The sequence below is a fragment of the Neltuma alba genome, unplaced genomic scaffold (assembly GCF_004799145.2).
Source record: "Neltuma alba isolate B1F8T4 unplaced genomic scaffold, ASM479914v2 tig00011995_pilon, whole genome shotgun sequence".
In the NCBI taxonomy this organism is placed as follows: domain Eukaryota; kingdom Viridiplantae; phylum Streptophyta; class Magnoliopsida; order Fabales; family Fabaceae; genus Neltuma; species Neltuma alba.
The window spans coordinates 71,213-90,166 of record NW_021636568.1 but is presented as its reverse complement, the minus strand read 5'-3'; the positions used below and the strand labels follow the sequence as shown (position 1 = coordinate 90,166).

The 18,954-nt window shown below is 36.4% G+C and overlaps 5 protein-coding genes across 5 annotated transcripts; 2 read left to right on the top strand and 3 right to left on the bottom strand.

Annotated features, from left to right (window-relative positions):
• Nucleotides 1-609: 609 nt before the first annotated feature.
• On the top strand, nt 610-3,484 carry LOC114720720 (F-box protein At2g27310-like). The gene is made up of 2 exons (XM_028906400.1): nt 610-879; nt 2,231-3,484. Exon 2 carries the CDS (start codon nt 2,248-2,250, stop codon nt 3,367-3,369), a length of 1,122 nt encoding a protein of 373 aa, XP_028762233.1. The 5' UTR covers nt 610-879; nt 2,231-2,247; the 3' UTR covers nt 3,370-3,484.
• Nucleotides 3,485-7,765: 4,281 nt separating this feature from the next.
• LOC114720723 (protein trichome birefringence-like 10) lies at nt 7,766-11,254 on the top strand. Its single transcript, XM_028906404.1, has 4 exons — nt 7,766-8,481; nt 9,282-9,671; nt 10,112-10,270; nt 10,350-11,254. The coding sequence occupies exons 1-4, from the start codon at nt 8,027-8,029 to the stop codon at nt 10,714-10,716; spliced, it is 1,371 nt and encodes a 456-aa protein (XP_028762237.1). The 5' UTR covers nt 7,766-8,026; the 3' UTR covers nt 10,717-11,254.
• A 216-nt stretch (nt 11,255-11,470) lies between these two features.
• On the bottom strand, nt 11,471-11,833 carry LOC114720694 (antifungal protein ginkbilobin-like protein). The gene has a single exon (XM_028906368.1). It carries the CDS (start codon nt 11,831-11,833, stop codon nt 11,471-11,473), a length of 363 nt encoding a protein of 120 aa, XP_028762201.1.
• A 1,701-nt stretch (nt 11,834-13,534) lies between these two features.
• Nucleotides 13,535-15,673, bottom strand: LOC114720693 (aluminum-activated malate transporter 14-like). Its single transcript, XM_028906367.1, has 6 exons — nt 15,346-15,673; nt 15,061-15,201; nt 14,494-14,766; nt 14,271-14,380; nt 14,017-14,160; nt 13,535-13,885 (listed from the first exon to the last, which is right to left on the bottom strand). The coding sequence occupies exons 1-6, from the start codon at nt 15,671-15,673 to the stop codon at nt 13,535-13,537; spliced, it is 1,347 nt and encodes a 448-aa protein (XP_028762200.1).
• A 2,446-nt stretch (nt 15,674-18,119) lies between these two features.
• LOC114720692 (antifungal protein ginkbilobin-like protein) lies at nt 18,120-18,512 on the bottom strand. Its single transcript, XM_028906366.1, has one exon. The coding sequence runs from the start codon at nt 18,510-18,512 to the stop codon at nt 18,120-18,122; it is 393 nt and encodes a 130-aa protein (XP_028762199.1).
• Nucleotides 18,513-18,954: the final 442 nt, after the last annotated feature.

Sequence of the window (18,954 nt, the reverse complement as noted above, 5' to 3'; positions counted from 1 at the left end):
GATCGTACCCAGTTCTCTTGTGAGCTTTATAGAGTGTCCTTGAATTTACTCGATGACGTCACAAATAAAATCGCAAAATGTAATTACCCTCCTGACCACAAGTTCTGGGTTGACCAGCACGCAGCGAACCCAACACGAAAGTAAATACCTGACCTTATTTGTAAGGTAGAAAAAAAATTTTATGACATTTTTTCATTTTATTAAATTTTTAATATAAATATTTTATTTTATTTTTAATTTATTACAGTGTAAGTTATATTTTTTAAAAGGTGTATATATAAAATATAGGTAAAATTGTAAAATTGTTATATTTTTAAAAAAAGTTAACATAATTTAAGGTTTTTATTGCTTTTTATGAAATATGTTGAAAGTGTCTTATAAATAGAACCAGAAAATTGTATATATTCATATATATTTTAAAAAAATCTAGATATACACTAACATATATTTATACGTATATGTAGATATACACTGATATATATATATATATATATATTTACATGTATATGGAGATTTTTTCTGCCAGCGCTATATTGGGACTATATAAATAGATAGATGTTGGGCTCTAGAATGAATATATTAAATTTCATCACATTGCAAAAAACAATTATTGTGCATACAAGCTTACTGTGTCAAGATTTCTCTCATATGATCCTTTGAAGTCCCGCGGCGAAGGGATCAGGGAGTCGCGGACAGACAGTGAGACGTTGCTTCTAAACATCAACGGATTGTGACCCATACCATAACCCCGTATTTTACGATCTTTGTCGGCGCGAATCCTAATTTTCCTTCTGGTTATGCATCTCCTCGGTTCGCCTTCTGCTTCATCTGCTTAAGCTGGTCGATGGCGTTGACCGTTTCTCATTTCTGATACTTCAGGTGATCACTTCCTTCTATCCCTTTTTGCTGAATTTGGGGCTTAGCCTCTGTTGCCACGAACTCGTGTTGCTCAATTCGACCAAATGACTGTTCAATTTTCATGTTTACGTGGCATTTTACTGACTTTGTGGCCTTCCTTCTGTTATCGTAAACTGTGTGATGCTGAATTTGGCAGAATATCTGTTCAATTTCCATGTATGTGCGGCATTTCTGGTGCTTGGGTATTGTTTCTTTTTAGTCTTTGTTATGCCTGATTGGAAATTTTACGGTGAAGGTTTTTATTCTGCTATATTCATAGGGCTTTTTGCAAGCTGATTTTGTCAATTTACTTCTGAAATCTGAACTATTTATGCGGAATTTATGTAATTATAACTCACTTGTGTACTAGTTAATTAGTTGCTTTTGCGGCCACTTGAGTAAGCCCTCTCCCAGGTTTTGGTTTGGATTTTGGGTTGTTAATTGTTTTGTGCTGAGCATAATATAAGGGTAAGTTCTAAGTACGAGACTCCTTGGAAATTCACATGCCTGAATGATAAGTTGTCTGTGCACATTTATACCTGTAATATGGAATTGATACAAGCGTATTCTATCTGCCATTTAGACCTAAACTATAATGTGTTATTCAAACACTTATACCCTGTAATTTATTTTTGGGACATGCAAAGTCATTAAAGATTGCTATTCACTTTTAACATATGGAATCTTCTTTATCTTGCGTAAAATAACGACAAAGCTTCTTTTCCACACTCATACAGTGAAGATTGAATCAGTAAGTTGCTTTATGCTGAATATCAGCAAGTTTTCTAGGGCTAGATTTCTCCTCACAATCACCTGGTCCTCAGCCAAAAAATGGTTTTCTCAGACCCAAACTCATTAAGAACAGCTACAATCCAAACATTCTGTTCATTTTATTTTGCTTATTAGCTGAATGATCTGAATGAGCACGAGTTTCTCAAACTATCAACACTCAATACAGGCAAAAATATGTGTATACAGCCATGACATCACTATCCTGACAGAAAACATTAAAAAAAAAAAATCAGAAAGTGTTTTGGCACCATCAGATGTTTTGAATCGTCAAACTATCAACACTCAATACGGGCAAAAATATGTGTATATAGAATTCAGTATTGTATGGCTCAGAAACATACTTGGGATGTGAGCATATTGAAATTTGTTCATATTTGAGGTGGAAATATTGTTCAATTTGGTGGTACAGATAATTCATGATTGTCCTGGAGGGAGCCTTTCTGGAACCCTTACTATTGCCAAAAGTGCCTTTCTAGTATACTTTTTTTAAGTCAGTAGAAGCTTCTTTTCTGTTAATCTTAAATTTTTTTGTTTTTGTCAGTCAAAAGAACAATCTCTATGTCAGTTGCACCAGTTGAGAGTATTGCCTCACTAAGCAGTGATCTATTCTATGACATATTACGTCGTCTTGATGGTCCAACTTTGGCTAGTGCTGCTTGTACCTGTGCAGCATTCTGTTCCATTTCAAAAGAAGAGAGTTTATGGGAAAATGTATGTTCATCCATGTGGCCTTCAACCAATAGAGAGGATGTCAAAAGTTTAATATCATCTATTGGTGGGTTCAGAAAATTCTATGCAGATTGTTTCCCACTTATCGTAAACAAGGAGGTCGTGGAGCATCAACCGAGTTATGATCTTGAATACCCTGAAGACTGGACTGAGGCTGAATATTACGGGGAAATGAATGAATATGAAAGTACATCTCCGTTAGATTTTGTTTCTATTGTAGATATCAGGTATAAAGATAAGCCAATCTGTTCCAAAGTATTATGGGGAATTCCAAATGCAAATGGCTTCAATGGTTGGTTTCACAACTGCCCTTTCCGGATTGATCTCCTCACTTACGCGGATAGAGACGATAACAATGATGGAGTGGTCACCCTTTCTGAATCTGATGGTCTACCACCAATTACCTCCATGGAAAGAGAGAGGAAAGATGGGAAGCTGTGGCGGGAGCTTCGGGAGGGGCTCCAGCTTAGTTGGATAATTGTAAACAGAAAAATGAAGCAAGCAGCTAATCTTGCTAGCTGGAGTCCCCTTGGTGGTCAGAGACATTGGCCAACTGATAAGGATTTTGTGATCCGCTTTGGATCCGTTCTTCCTGCCAAGGACATTCTTCCTTGTCAGGTAGTGGAATGCATCCTTATTATGAAGTTCAGAATGGTTCACAGCGAAGAGGAAGGAGCCCAAACAACTCTTAGATTAACAGAGCTGAGCATGCAGTTGGAAGACATGGAAGGAGCTCATGTTAATGGAAGAAACAGCTTGCTTATTCTTAAGGAAGCTCTTAGCTGCAGAAGGAGCAAAAATTATAGTGAAGTACTCGAGTCGTGTCGAATGTATTCAAAAGTACAGAATGAGTTAAGAGAGGAGAAAATGAGGAACGAGAGTAGGCTGGATAGGCTCTGTATTCTAAGTGGCATTGCTGCTTTCATGACATTCTGGTACTGTGTATTGTGAAATGCTAATGTTCCTCTAACAAATGCTCGGCTTAGGCACTCCTGTATGTAACATCTGATTTTGCTTACTTTATAAGAGGTTCATCGTTGGACCTTCCCTGGCTTGAGCTTTGAAATTCCTTATGATGATCCCTTCATAAAGGTTCTGTATTTGCAGCAGGTATCATTAGTACAGTAATTTTGGATGCTTCTCCGTCAATCGAAAATCTCAATAAATAAAATTATGCACTTGTTATTTCAAAGGATCCTCTATCTTTTTCTGTTTATTTATTCTGCGGGTTGACTTCTGTTAGCCATATGAATAATGAGACCCTGCGTAGACATGGATTATCAGATTAACATGCGACTTGTTTTCTCCGTTTCTCCCTTTTTTTAGTACTCTTCCTGTAGCTAAATAAATTAATTAATTCTAACAAATGAGTTCATATAAAAACATTAAATTACATATCAGTTTTATAAGATGAATAAATTAGTTTAGAAGCAGAGCCGGGATGAATTGGCTTCGTAGAGAAGCTACAGTGTCGGCTGATCGTGTAAGCTTCACATCCACGTATTGACGACCCTCCTGTGGGCTGTAATGGCGTTGCTTTTATAAGTTGATCTTGCCCCATTTCGCAAGTCAGGATATCAACATGAGTGTTCATGGTTCAGTCACCGATAGAATTAATTCTATCGCATCCGTTAAATAGAGAGAATGGCTAGATCTAAAGTTTAAGAAATTCATTTTCAATAATCAGTGGCATTCATTTATGAGTTGTAATGATAAAAACGCCTTCATTTATTTTTTAACAAAGCATTTCCTTACTTATATATGAATCCCTTTTTGTCACCTATCATAAGTTTATGGAAGAAGGCTCGTCCTTGTTCAAATATTCATTTTGTAAGATGGAGAACGACTCAGACATTGACGAAGAAAATTCACTCATGAAGTGACCTGCCAATAACTGGTTCTGCTGCGTGTAAGGGACATAAATCAATGAGGTGTTTTTAGTTATCTGTAAGACCAGCCACTTCAAATAATCACATCAATCTGCCATTACCGTTAACCACATTAACGAGACCTGGCTTTAATGAGGCTGCAAAATTTTTGTTCTGGTTTTTAATATAAAGACTAGATAATTAATTTGTAAACATTAAAAAAGATTAATTTATTTGAAATAAATTAATGTTATATTTTCTAAGGTAATCTTATTAAACATATGTATTAGAACTACCTGTTGACATAAACTTCTTAACATGTGATTACGATAAGAATTATTTGGTGAACAAAATAAATAAATATTAGAGATAATAAATTAAAATCTTATAATAATGACAGCTGTTGTATTAAGCGGGGGTGAAAGGAACCGCTTACATTTACATCATACGGTGCTGGCGCTTTAAAGGTCCCCTGGTATAAAAGGTAATTTAAAAAAAAAAAAAAAGAGGAAAGGAAACGATGATGAGAAAACTTTCACAAGCCACTTTAGCCTTCTCTTATGACATCTCACCACTTCCTTCTAGGCGTTTCTTCTTATCATTTCAGACAATACAGCTGAAAATTGTTGTTAATTTAATAAGTACGAATGTTAAAATTTAATTCGTTCTTAAATCACAAGTTTGTTCCTTTTACTGTTAGAATATTTTATTTTGTTATGGAGTTAAATAACAGTTAGGCAATATTAGAAGACAAAGAAATGTTTTTTTAAAAAGAAAAAAGTTCTAACGGATCTTGTATTTTTCAAATCCGTAAATATCGATTTTCTTATTATTTTTATCATTAGCCGTTACCTAAAGTGAATGAGCAACCCAACATGACTAATTAGGGAAAATGATTATCTCCTTTTTTTCCTTCCCATATTCTCCTTTTCCTAATTACAAGATTAACATTTGGACAGTTTAGTTTAAATTTGATTTCTTATAAAATATTCCTTTTCTATTTTTCTTTAATGCAGTTTTGAACTATTCACTTTCACAACACTATTTCACTTATTTATTTATTTATTTTATAATCTAATATTTTTATACTAATAATTTTATGAGAGATTAAATCTAAATCATCTAAATCTTAATCTGATTATTAGTTACTAATATCGAAGCTCATATAATTAGTTATTGCATTCATAGCAAATACATGAACTGATTATTAATTAACAAGACATATTCTGATTTAATTATTCTATTGTGTAAATATTGTGCCAGGTTTTGAGAGGGAATAAAGGAATATAAAATAGAAACATAGACAGAAAGATAGATACATGCACACATATTTATTGGAAAGAAAAGGCATACTAAAAAGACGTTGGCGAACAAAATTAAATGGGGGTGGGGTTGTGGGCTCAAAATGGAGCCATCAGTCAATGTAATGTGCAAGACCATCATGCCCCTCTTCTCTCCATTGGGTCCACCTCACAACTTAAATAATTTTTTACATATATAAATATAGGATGGAAAATATTCTGATTTATTTATTTTAACCATCTATGACTCTATGAGACCTCCTCTCAGGGCTAATTTGATACGAGGATAACAGAGGAAATGAGAGGGAAAAAATTTAATAAACTTGATTTAAAAAATTAGAGAAATGTGGTTAAAACTTTTAATTAATTTTACTTAATCTTTTATCTTACATATTTTTATTAAAATTTTATAACTCTATTTTTTCAACTTCTCAAATTGAGCTCATTAAAATTTTCACTCTCTTTTTATAAAATTCCCTCCCGTCTATCTCTGATGACCTATGTTGGTCTTCTATGGCATAAGGAAACATAATATGGTATGATTATCTGATCTAAGCATTTCAAGGATCATGATTCATATAAACGTAATAATCAGAAGCGGGATGATATGAGAATTTTAGGTGAGAGAGGATTGTAGGTGGACTAGAGAAATAAAGCGAAAGGGTGATAGAACTAACCACTCGTGTATATCCATCTAACTGGGGTGCTGATCACAGGTATCATAAAATTTCCTCCACACCTACATGATAACATCATGATATGACCACTACGTGCAAGAAATAAAAACAAACGGGGCACCGTCATTAGGGATCCGACTTGCCATTGCGCAGGACAAAAGATTCATAAAATCCAAATGGAAGCTTCTGAGCTCGTGGTAAATTATTATTATTATTATTGTTACTACAGCGTTGGTAATGTAAATATGAAAGTGATAATACTAACTCTAGGATGAAGGGCACAGATGAAATGAAACAGTAAAAAGTAGAGTTGATAATATGAGTTGGACCTGTGGGTTCAACCCGTCAACTTATCAAAAATAACAAATTAGGGTTGGTTAAAAATTAACCTACCAGTAAACAAAACTTTTCAACTTGTACCATCTAATCCACAACCCGCCAACTTGAGGGCTAACTCCCTTTTTTTTTGTATTTTTTAAATTTTATTAATCATTATATATATTATTATATTTTATTTTCTATCTAAAAAATTTAAAAAAACCCATATTATTTATTTATTTAGTGTTTTTAATCAAGTATTTAAAGGAAAGATAAAAATTTTATTATTATTTTATATTATACAAGGAACAATTTTTTAAAATGAAAAAAATTTAAAAAAGAAAAAAATAGTTGGAACCCACTATGACGGATTACAGCTGACTAAAACCAACCTACTATTACACTAAGGGGTGTTTGGCTATCTCTTAAACTATGATTTCAGAATTACTTTTTCACAAAACGAGACAAATTCTTCCACATATTTACTTCATAAACCGTAAAAATACTTCTAAAACTATAATTTGGTTTCTATCCAAATACCTTCTAAATCTTTTTAGCTTGTATTATCTAACTTTAACCTGTCAGGCCGTATTACTACTCCTAGTTAGGAAGGAAGGGAGTGATTATTTATACAACATAAAGTAAAATGGATGAGGGGTCCACCATATTGGGTGACATGACATTTGTGGGATGACAGGCCCATTCGGGTAATGCGCCTTAAAATACGCATTTTCCTACTCAGCTCTCGGCCGTCAGCATCGGCGTCAACCTCACTTTCATGCCTCGAGCCGCCAGCTTAGCTTATGAGCCTCATCTTCTTTGCTTTCTTCACAAACACTGCTCTTATTAACGTTTGAAATTGAAACCCCTTGCTTGACTGTTTTTCTTTTTCCAACAACTTAATTTCCGGTTTTACTGTTTCGATTAGCTGGTTGGGTTCTGCAGAATCTCTCTCCCCATCCTCATATCTTGGTGAACGCAACCGCACAATACCATTTTCTGTTACTTTCATCTCTTGCAAGTTTTTTCCTTTTTGGTTTTTTGGGTCTCAAGGGGGAATCTAAATTGCTTTTTTCCTTTTTTTTTGTCGGGTAAAGAGCGCGTATATTTCCTTTCCTTTTTTTTTTTTTTTCCGGTGACTATTATATCGTCCGTCGTTCTCAGGCACCCCACCCTTTAAAATTGCGACTCTTGCCAGCCAATCCTAACGCTCCTTCCCCTTCACGAGACTAACTGTTACTATTTGCCTGCGCAACGTGTTGAACGCGACATCCATTCCACAGACTAGTTATTTTCTTTTAATCCTGTGAAGGCGAAAACCAGAGTCGTTCTGCCATTAATGCATTCTTCCACTTCCTGGGTCCACCCTTCTCCTCCTCGTCTCTTTTTTGCCCTCCGTTTATAATATCATCTTTCTTGGCACCTTTTGGAGATACGCCCTTGAATGTTTCAGCACTCTGGCGACACCATGACCCCCCCGGATATGCCGAAGAAGCTTAAGCGCTTTATTCCTCTCGAACCCACTCTTGGAATATTGAGCTTCTTGTTGATCGCCTCTCTCTTCATCGTCTGCTTCTTCTACCTGGATTTCCAGTCTATCTTTAGGGGGATACACTCTGGAGGACTGGTTTCCCTGGGATGGGGTACTTTATCCTTGTCTTCTTCTTCCTCTTCTTCGTCTTCTCCGTTGATCGGGGATTCTCGCCCCGAATTTCTCCAGCGAGATGGTGATAGTTGTGACGTGTTTGATGGAAATTGGGTTTGGGATGAGAGCTATCCGCTGTATAATTCCACTGTTTGTTCCTTCATGGATCAAGGTTTTCGGTGCAATGAGAATGGCAGGCCTGATAGCATCTACACCAAGTGGCGCTGGCAGCCCAGAGACTGCAAGTTGCCCAGGTTCCAAATATTTTCATTTGTTTGGATTTTACTTTCTGCTTTCCATGTTGTCAGAAAATATTTGTTCCTTCTCGAGGTTGTGCTTGGCTCTTACGTTCTGTGTGATTCTGTCTTCCGACTTATATGATCACCGTGAATAAGATGAGACAAAATTCCGGTGCCGCTAAAACATTCTGTTTTGTGGAGTCACCTTTCAATTGTATTGACTCTTTTGATGCCTGGGTTCTGACCATCGAATGAATTGGCGCGAAGGAAAAAGGTTCTGCAGTACGCAGTCTTTAAGCTTACGAAATCTCGTCTTAGAAATTCTCGTAACGTTAACTAGAGATTAGAACGGTGACTTTTTTCTATCGGCTCTGCAATACATATTTCATCTCACATAAAAAGCATAAAAAACAGAGACGAACGTGGAAACGTTTCTGTGAGTCATTTTCCCGCGTCATCACCTGTATTTCGGTAAGCTCTGGCGCTCATCTCTGGACCTTACCCCAACTTTCTATTTTATTTTATCTCTCCTCTTCATTATAAGGATAATAAAATTCTTCTGGATTGGGGTGTGCTGCTTTGGTATTTCCTCTGTTAGCTGCAAATTTTACTACATCAGCAATCATAAGCTTTAAGTTTGCATCTTCAAACGTTGTAGTTTAGTTTTTCATATCCAATGTCCTCAAACGTAAATTTAGTGACATTCTTTGTATTTGTAAGCTATGCATTGGTAAATCCTATTTGTTCGTGTTTGGTTCTGTTGTTGAAGTAGTTATTATCGGGGTTCTTTTTTCCGCTCTTCACACCTGTAACAGATTTGATGCAGGGAAGATGTTGGAAATGTTTAGGAACAAGCGTATTGTATTTGTTGGTGACTCAATAGGAAGGAACCAATGGGAATCACTCCTTTGTTTGCTCTCTTCTGCAATTCCCAACAAAACCTCCGTGTATGAGATTAATGGAAGTCCAATCACAAAGCACATAGGGTTCTTGGCATTCAGGTTTGGAGATTTCAACTGCACTGTGGAATACTACAAATCACCATATCTGGTGGTGCAGGGCAGGCCTCCTCGTGGAGCACCCACGAATGTAAAAATGACTTTGAGAATTGATCTCATGGACTGGACTTCTCACCGTTGGAGAGATGCAGATCTGCTCGTTCTTAATGCTGGGCATTGGTGGAATTATGAGAAGACTGTAAGAATGTAAGTATGGTTCGTCAACTTGGTTATTCCGATGAGCTGGTTGCTATACTTAATAATTTTGGCAAGCAACTACCTTCTTTGCATTTAAAAGTCATCCGGAGAGTTTATACCCTGTCTATCAATTTGAATTACAATTGTTCAGTGTCAAGGTACTAGCTGTTTTGCTGGTAACTTTCAGGGGGTAAAATTTTTGCGGAGTTCGTTAATTTTGTTCTTCCATGCAAGTGTCGTGAAAAAGTGTAAATCTTTGTATTACAAGACATACCTATGCTAAATAGAAGATGGATTATAGCTCCAATGTAGGCTGGATAGGATCTAATAATTCCTTAAATTTGTGGCTGCTTCCTCAACAATGAACACGATGGACTATTTGGTTATTGCCAGTTCGTAGGAAAAACTAACAACATGGCTCTGATCTTGGGCTCACTCTGATTTCTCAGGGGATGTTATTACCAAATAGGGCAGGAAGTGCAGATGAATATGACTATAGAAGAGGCATTCAGGAGATCAATGGGGACAGTAACTAACTGGATTGCTAGTGAAGTAAACATGAACAAGACTTTCGTCCTTTTCCGAACTTATGCTCCTGTGCATTTCAGGTTTGCCTTTTCCTTGTTAATCGTCTTGCTTACACTTGAATGATTGTATCTTTACTGACACATTGGATGTGTATATCAGGGGTGGTGACTGGAATACTGGTGGAGGCTGTCACTTGGAAACCCTGCCTGATTTAGGTCCCTTGCCAGATTATCATGATAGCCATGTCGAAATTGTCTTGGATGTGTTATCAGGGCACTTGAATAAATCGAAAGTGACGAATTTGGACTTGTTAAATATCACTCAAATGACATTACGCAGAAAGGATGGCCATGCTTCGATTTACTATCTTGGACCTGATAAGGGTACCGCCCCTCTGCGGAGGCAAGATTGCAGCCATTGGTGCCTTCCTGGTGTTCCTGATTCATGGAATGAGATTCTCTATGCACTTCTCCTTAAACGGGAGACACACCGCACAATAAATGCAACAAGAGTTTCCCAAGTTTGATTGTAATTTCTCTGGAAAGCTTGCTCTGGTATACAAATTTTTTTTCCAATTTTCTTCATGCTGCCTTCATTATGATGGGTGAGTACTGTGAAGCTGGATTGAAGTTGGGTCTTGCGAGCTCAGCCACATCAGTGGTCGATACATCTACACATGTTGGTTTGCCTTATATCCTAACGATTTCTTCACCCTTGTTGGAGTAGTCTCTAGCACTATACGTCAACACACCACCACACTCATATGAAATTATATGCGGGATGATGAATTTAAGGGACAGCCTATGAAAGAAGTTTCACTGAGAAGCCATATTGATAGATCAGAAAACACATGCAGGTCTTTGTAAATTTCAAAAGTTGTAAATTTTCAAATACATAGAAGAATGATGAACATTGAGTCTTTGATGTAGCGGATTTTTCACCGTATACAGGTTTATATACTTGTACTAGATCTTATGGCCATTTGTTGTCATACAGGGGAACGCAAGTGTAATTATGTAAATACTTCAGAAAAAAGAGTATGTGGGGTTTGGTTTTGACTTTTATTCTGGACGATCATTTATGAATGATGTGTGAAAACATGTCATGGAGAAAGCAGAGTATTACGTTGGTGACTTTCTACGATCCACGCTGGCCAAGATAGTCATAGAAATTTCACACACCAAAGAAATGAACAGCGTATTAATACAGAGTAAATTTAACACGTTTTGTGGTTGCCGTAAAGATCAACACAAATCCTCGCACTGCAAAGCCACAACGTTCTAATCATCAAATGGATATTGCTCATACCTGAGTGCACAATCACGGAGCAAGGAGCGAGCCCCAATCCGACTCTGACACGGAGCGAACAAGGCCGTTTTGGCGGCAGCAAGACAGGAGTTGCAGTCCCAGGTTGTGAGATTGGTGTTGCAAGCAGCGTGGCCATAGGCAAAAGCATTAGGATAAGGAGAAATGTTAGAGTAATCGTAATTTCTCCGAGTTGACGTCACTGTCTCAAGTTGTTGAAGAACATAGTGAAGGCTAATAGCGAAAGGATCGCCTGAGGTGAACACAGCTTCGTTGCAGAGAACATTGATGATGGTTGTATCCGGAACACACTTAGCAACAGTCCCCAGGCAGATCATGGCAATCGTAATTGCTGCATATTTGGCTGGCGGAACCCGCTCCATACTCTCCTCCTCGTCGATCGATTTCTCACTGTCACGGAACCGGATCGCCGATCACAAAGTTAGTTTGGTTAAACTTTGTAAGCGAAGGGCCTTGTTCCATTGACCTATGCTATAGTATGATACTATCTGGTGCCAGGCTTTGTTGTTTGTTTCTGGCACTCCAGGGAGAAACTCGGAGTCTTCAAAAACCACTTGATAATATTAATAAAAACATGATGACGGGGTCATCTCTGTTTTATTCAATCCAAATAGTATCTGTTTATTTTGTTTTAATTAAATACTACCTTCCGGTCCTAATTATAAGAGTTAGTTGATTAATTTGAGGAGATTACGGAAAGTAAGTTGAGTTAGTTATTTGTCCTAAATAAATGTTGTCTTTCTTAAAATATTATTGCTAATCAAGTGTATTGACTAAAATGCTATTGTTAGAAGACTACTTTAAAAAAAAGTATAAATATGAGAGACAAAGTGAATTGAGATCTTATATTTAAGACTAAAATAAAAATCAAATAAAGTTTTATATTAAGAACATGAGGTAATATATGAAATATTAAAGGGAAGCTCTTCCACAAATTTATTGTATTTTTTTTGGTTGAAATACTTCATTTTTTGTGCCAGATTTATTGTACTTTAGTTTTAGAGCATTAGAAGATTGAATATTACTATCTCTTAAAAGTAGAGTAAGAAGCGAATTAAATTGCGTGAAGAATAATTTGTTTTAATAATAAAGTGCATTTTGAGTTCTTTTGCGCTACTATTTACTAATTAATATATTAATATATAAAATTTATATTTTGAAGCATAATATAAAATTTATATAAGTTATATTATTCGTAAGTTATAATTAATAATAAGATTAATTTTTCAAAAAAATTTGTTAGCTATTGACATGGCAGCAAAATACGAGAAAGAAGTCGCTTGCAACCTTCTCCAACACTGTCTTGATTAAAAAAAGGTTCCTGAAACTTCCATTACTTGCCGGGGCATAGGTTCTATGGATCTGATAAAATATACTTCTTGTACTACCTTCGATCTTATTTACATGACCTCGTTTATTCTACATATCATTGATTCTTGAATTAATTTGTTTAACTTATAAATTGATATATAATTTAATACTCCTCTGATCTTTAATGTAGGATTCAATTAGGAAGTTAATATTGATCCTATATATAAAACTTATTTCACATGTTTATCAATTTTTTTTTTCAAATTAATCATATGGTATTCTTCCAATAATAATCAAATAAGAAAATGAGGGAGATAATTAAGAAAAATACTTAGATATTTTAGAAAAAACACACCATATTAGCTAATTTAACTAACATCATTAATTTTCTTAAATTAATTAATTAGGTCTTACATTAAGGACCGAAGAGTATTATATAATAGTATATCATATTATATTGTTTAGTATTAAATAATTTATTTAAAGTTTTTAATTTACCTAAATTGGTTAAGTGATTGTTACGTTAAAGACTCGAGAAGTACATGAAACTGACTTGTTCTTCTTTATCTTACAATAGTGAGTTTTTTAGTTCATACGTATATACCCAAACCCGCCCCAACTCTATATAGTGGGGGTGCAAATATACCATGGCTTACGCACACACACTTTCATCACGGCACATGCGTAGGTGTATCTGTGCTTATTAATCAGCTAGCCGCATATACGTTAGCATGAAAAGCGGCAATTTCTGCAAGTTGCTCCACTGCCTTTGCCAATTCCTCTACCTTCTCCACCACCTCTATCATTAACAGCACTAATAAGCCCGCTATTGCCAAATCATCACCTCCACTATTCTCACTTTCTGCTATCTTGGACGTTCCAATAATCATGGAGTTCATCTCTGCCCTTACTGCTTTCAACTTCGGCAAAATCTCATTCGCTGCCTTCAACTTCCTCCTTTGCTCAATGCTATCTCCAACTTCCCTTAAACTCCATGCAATACTTGATCCCAATGCTTCACACGCTTCTTTAAGTGATTCTTTTTCCCATTCCTTAGCCTGCATCACCAACACACCAATTCATTCAAGCTATTATTTCTTGGTGCTTCTATATTATTGATACATAATTGCAATTAGATAGAGATCTATAATTATATACATGAATCGAATGATCTGTTTTACGTATGTACCTGTCTGGATGATTGGAGGCAACTGCTGAGAGCAAGAATGATTGCAGCTAAGTCTCGAAGGACGTCTCCAATACTTAGATACTTATCCCAAGGATATGAGTATCCAAATCTTCCATGCCAGGGTTCCCATTGTGCAAAATTTGCCTGAAATAATACACGACACGTCAAGTTTTATTCTTTTGTTGAAAACAGTAAAACGATTGATGAATCTGTGATGGAGTTTCTGCGTTTAATTAAATGAAAGAAAAGAGTACTAGTGACTCGTCCTTTGACTTGGAGTTCAGCACCGATTTGCAGCAACTAGTATTTATTTTAGCATTTTCCTTTCCACTGTCGGCCGACTCGAAATATTCCTCCAAGCAGCCTTCATCGAAAAGACAAAACTGCACTTTTTAGGCGATACAAGCAGTTCCTTTTGGTCCATAAATTTCCTTTGATTTTAGACCATGCAATACGATGTTTCGCGTATATATGTACCTTGAATGGTATTGGCGAGGTCATGGAATCTGGAGGCGGTAGAGTGATGAAGCTCGTCGCTAGTCCACAAGGGGAAGACGATCAAGCTTACAGAAATGCAGACAATGAAACCCATGACGATGGCTAAGAGACGATTCCGCGCTATCTTCAGCACCTCATCAGCTCGAACCCCGGACACGATAACCAGATTGAATGTCAGCATGAATATCAGCACTCCATAATCGTACCTCTTCTTTATGCTCGGAACCTGACGAAAATACGTCGCAACAGCGCCTGAAATATCCGATTTTTAATATCATTATACCTCTGGTGCTTAATATAAGACCCAGTTAATTTAGTGAGATTAAAAAGTTATTAAATTACTTAATTATAGCATATGTATATCAATTTATTTATAAGTAAGGCGAATTAGTTTTTAAAAAATATTAAAAACATAAATATTTAAAATAATTTAGTAATTTTCTTAAATTTCTTGAATTAGTCAACTCGGCACCGAAAATAGTATAATGGTGTTGGTGGTGACTGCAAGATCAAACAGGTTGGACAAAGTCTTAATCCAAAGCTTACCGAAGATGAAGACGGAAGCAGCAATAATGATAGAGCTGCCAATCCCACCAAAGTGTTGGGCTATAATTGAAGCTAAGCAGCCCAGCCCACCGCCTAATATGGTTCCCATTCCTCGGTTCAACCCCTTCCCAAGTGTCGCTCCTGACCTCATTCATTAATATATATCTTCATCAGATAACTTAGCTTGAAGCATGTCATCGTCATGTAAGTTATAGTAGTCTATGTGTTATGAAAATTTTTAACGAGAGAGAGAGAGAGAGAGAGAGAGAGAGAGAGAGATGGAACCTGCATAGAATTCAAAGATGACGAGGTCGGTCATGATAGCCCACATTGCATTATCTCCGACTTGATCGTAAAGAGGATCCAAGAAGTAGAGAAGCGAAACCAAAACTAGAGAGATTCCAACTTTGATGCTGTGAATCACCTTGTTGGTATCATGCTCCCTTTTGGTCTTGTTCCTCGGATAGGAAGAAACTGGGACAAGAGAGCTTGGCATTTTCTTTGAGAAAATGGATGAAACTGAACACTTGAACCTCTTGCACTCCTCATTAGCAGCAACCTCTCCACCACCATTCCTAAATGAGATTACATGATGATCACTAGTTGACTCCATTTTGTTTTCTGTCTCTCTTCTCTCTCTCTCCCTCTTAGCCAGACCTGAAAAACTCACTTTCTTTTTGGACAAGAGCTTTAGTTTGGGGGAGACCCCATTTATATAGGAACGAACGTACAAGCAAATTAAAGTGGGTCATCAACTGGCCCAGTCATTTTCTTATTATTCTTCCAAGACACAAGACAGGAGACAGGACTCCCACATGACAAAAAATATATGGGACCACCTTAGTGATCATAGTGGAACACGTTGGCAGACACAAGCTAGAACCCTGTGAACCTGGGAGAAGGACGAGATAATGAAAAGGTCTTTTCGCAAATTAAAAAAAGTTGGATGATTAAACTGTAAAGCTGAGCGTTGAGGCAATCCCACTAGAAAGCAAAGCAGGTTTCGCACATACTGGGCGCTGCTACATATGGAAACACCAATATGACCCCGCAACAACTTTGTGATTAATTGTGCACATATGTTCAATCGTGAATACAAGTAAGTGATTCTTGTTCATTTCTTACACAACTAGTGTTGCTAAGTTCAAAAGTTGATCATAGTTTAAAGGACCTTTCTGTCAAAGAATGTCTCATATCATGTTACCCGTCCTCACAACTATTCTTCGCGCCCAAGGTTTTATGGCTTACTTAGCTTGCTGGCAGCACGTACGTAGCTTAGCTAGCTTGCTTATTGGTATGAGTGATCACTTCACTGTGCGTGCCTCAATGAGGCAATCTTTACGATCTCTATAATCGACATTTAATTAAGAGGGCTTCGAACATGAGTTATAAAAAGATATTTGGTAAATGCATTTCTGAATCACAATGAGGAAGAGAAGGCTTCTCCTACGCACGGCGTTCGTGTGTGTGCATATATTAATTTAAATGTATAAATGTCGTTAGGAAATAGATTAACTATGTTATAAATCTGTGTTTAGGTAGTATGATATGCATTTTGCAGAGAAGATTCCATAAGCGTTAACGTGTCTAGGAAGTGTATGTTTAGGTCAGACTTGAATATTCCATTTTTCATTGTTCACGTGTATTATTCATTAATGTATGCAATGAAGAGCCAGCCCAGCAAGGTGGTCTGTGATTTTTACAATGAAATCCCTTTCTGCCTTTTAATTTCCTCTTCTTCTTTTTTTTTTTTTGTATCTATGAGTATAAATAACATATTGATAATTATGAATTGGGATAGAATTTTACCTTAATGAGAGAGATAGAGGAAGGAATTGCAAGAACACATAATTAGGTTATTTTCTGTTAATCAAAGGATTAAACTGGAAGGACAAGAATATTCTCTCTCTGTACATTTTGAGTTAAACAAAGTAAAATCATCATCCATTTCTACACTTTCATTTCCCAGAACCGAAGAAGACCGGATATTTTGAACATGGCACCAAGAGCGATGCATGAGTTAATTATTTATCCAGAAATTAAAGCAAACCCTAGGTATTGATGCATGATCGATGTTGATTCTAGAAAAGCACCATATCTATATTTTGATAAATGAATCGGTCGTCACTTGCCAGACACCGCGTACAAACTGTGTGTCAGTATCTTTAACATATCTGTATCTGCATTTGGATCTTCCCGGAAATTGCCAATATGATCTAAGAATTAATTACCTGCTTTCGTGATTAACAGTCACTCACAATCTATAAAATATGTCAATAGTCAAAGAGCACTACTAAAAGATGGGATTATTTAATATATACACTATTATCGACACAAATCAAGAGCCTGAATGGCTACGAGCATGGGACGCCCATTGGTATATGGTTTTCATGTATATCATGGTGAAAATATGTAGAAAATTAAAGGCGCTATATATATATATATATATATCGGTACTTGCCACTAGCTTTTGTTCTCTTAGTGTACGAACTGTGTACCATCTTCCTCATTCCTGATCCTACACACAAATGGCTTCCTCCCACGCGTCCTCTTTGTTTGCCGCTATCATATTGTTTTGGAACAATAAAATATTAATTAAAGATATTCATTCGTAATGGAAAAGTAAATCCTTCGGAAAAAGAGTGTGTGGGGTTTAATTTGGTTTTGACTTTCATTCTGCACGATCATCCACACTTTCCATCAGTCGCCCTCGCCAAGATGGTCCTAAATATAAAAAATTAATTGATTATCTTAAATATAAGAACTTGATTTATTTTATTTTTGAAATTTATAATATATTTTTAAAAACATCCTATAAATTATAAGGTATTTCTATCTAAATATAGGTCAATATATATGATTCAGTGATATTAATTTACAAAATTTAACATATATCTATTATAAATAACTAACTGAATTAATTTTTTTAATTTTTTCAAATTAGTTATCTAGTCTTATGTTAAAGATTCCAAGCAGTAATACACAGCTTGTTAATACAGATGTTGACTGAAACGCCATTAAGATCAACACAAATCCTTGCTTTGGAAAGCCACAGCGTTCTAATCATCAAATGGATATTGCTCGTACCCGAGTGTACAATCACTGAGCAAGGAGCAAGGCCCAATCCGACTCTGACACGTAGCGAACAAGGCCCTTTTAGCAGCAGCAAGACAGTAGTTGCAGTCCGAGGTCGTGAGATTGGTGGTGCAAGCAGCATGGCCGTAGGCAAAAGCATTAGGATAAGGAGAAATGTTGGAGTAATCGTAATTTCTCCGAGTTGACGTCACCGTCTCAAGCTGTTGAAGAACATAGTGAAGGCTAATAGCGAAAGGATCGCCTGAGGTGAACACAGCTTCGTTGCAGAGGACATTAATGATGGTGGCATCTAGAAAACACTCAGCAGTGATCCGCAGGCAGATCATAGCAGTCATAATTGATGCATATTTCTTCATGCTGTCTTCTTGTCGTGGGTCGATTTCTCAAGAAACCGAAATACCGAATCGTTCGCCGGCCGGCGGTTTGTTACAAGCTTCTTATGCAAAGGACCTTGTTCCGGTGGCCTGTGCCATAAGCCTATAATACTATTTGATGACAGGCTTTGTCTTTTGGTGGTTTTTTCAATACTGCCAGTGGATGTTGCATCCTTTGGTTACTTTATGCCATTATTTGTATTTTTTTCAAAAGAGAAAAAATTTTGATGAGAGGGTCATCTCTGTTTTATTGTATTCAATCCAAATAATATCTGTTTTTCCGTCTTAATTAAAATTATGAAATATTCAGCACGGAAGCTCTTCAACAAATTTATTGTACTTTTTTTTTTATTTTGAGTGAAATAGTAGTACTTCATATTTTTTCGATGGTTTTATTGTACTTTCAGAGTATCAGAAGATTCAA

Coding starts and splice junctions, on each gene's coding strand:
- LOC114720720 (XM_028906400.1), top strand. CDS start 2,248: ATGTCAGTTGCACCAGTTGAGAGTATTGCCTCACTAAGCAGTGATCTA.
- LOC114720723 (XM_028906404.1), top strand. CDS start 8,027: ATGTTTCAGCACTCTGGCGACACCATGACCCCCCCGGATATGCCGAAG. Junction 9,672..10,111: donor TATGAGAAGACTGTAAGAAT/GTAAGTATGGTT, acceptor CTGATTTCTCAG/GGGATGTTATTACCAAATAG. Junction 10,271..10,349: donor TATGCTCCTGTGCATTTCAG/GTTTGCCTTTTC, acceptor TGTGTATATCAG/GGGTGGTGACTGGAATACTG.
- LOC114720694 (XM_028906368.1), bottom strand. CDS start 11,833: ATGATCTGCCTGGGGACTGTTGCTAAGTGTGTTCCGGATACAACCATC.
- LOC114720693 (XM_028906367.1), bottom strand. CDS start 15,673: ATGGAGTCAACTAGTGATCATCATGTAATCTCATTTAGGAATGGTGGT. Junction 14,381..14,493: donor CCTCGCCAATACCATTCAAG/GTACATATATAC, acceptor TTTTCGATGAAG/GCTGCTTGGAGGAATATTTC. Junction 14,161..14,270: donor AGTCAAAGGACGAGTCACTA/GTACTCTTTTCT, acceptor GTATTATTTCAG/GCAAATTTTGCACAATGGGA.
- LOC114720692 (XM_028906366.1), bottom strand. CDS start 18,512: ATGAAGAAATATGCATCAATTATGACTGCTATGATCTGCCTGCGGATC.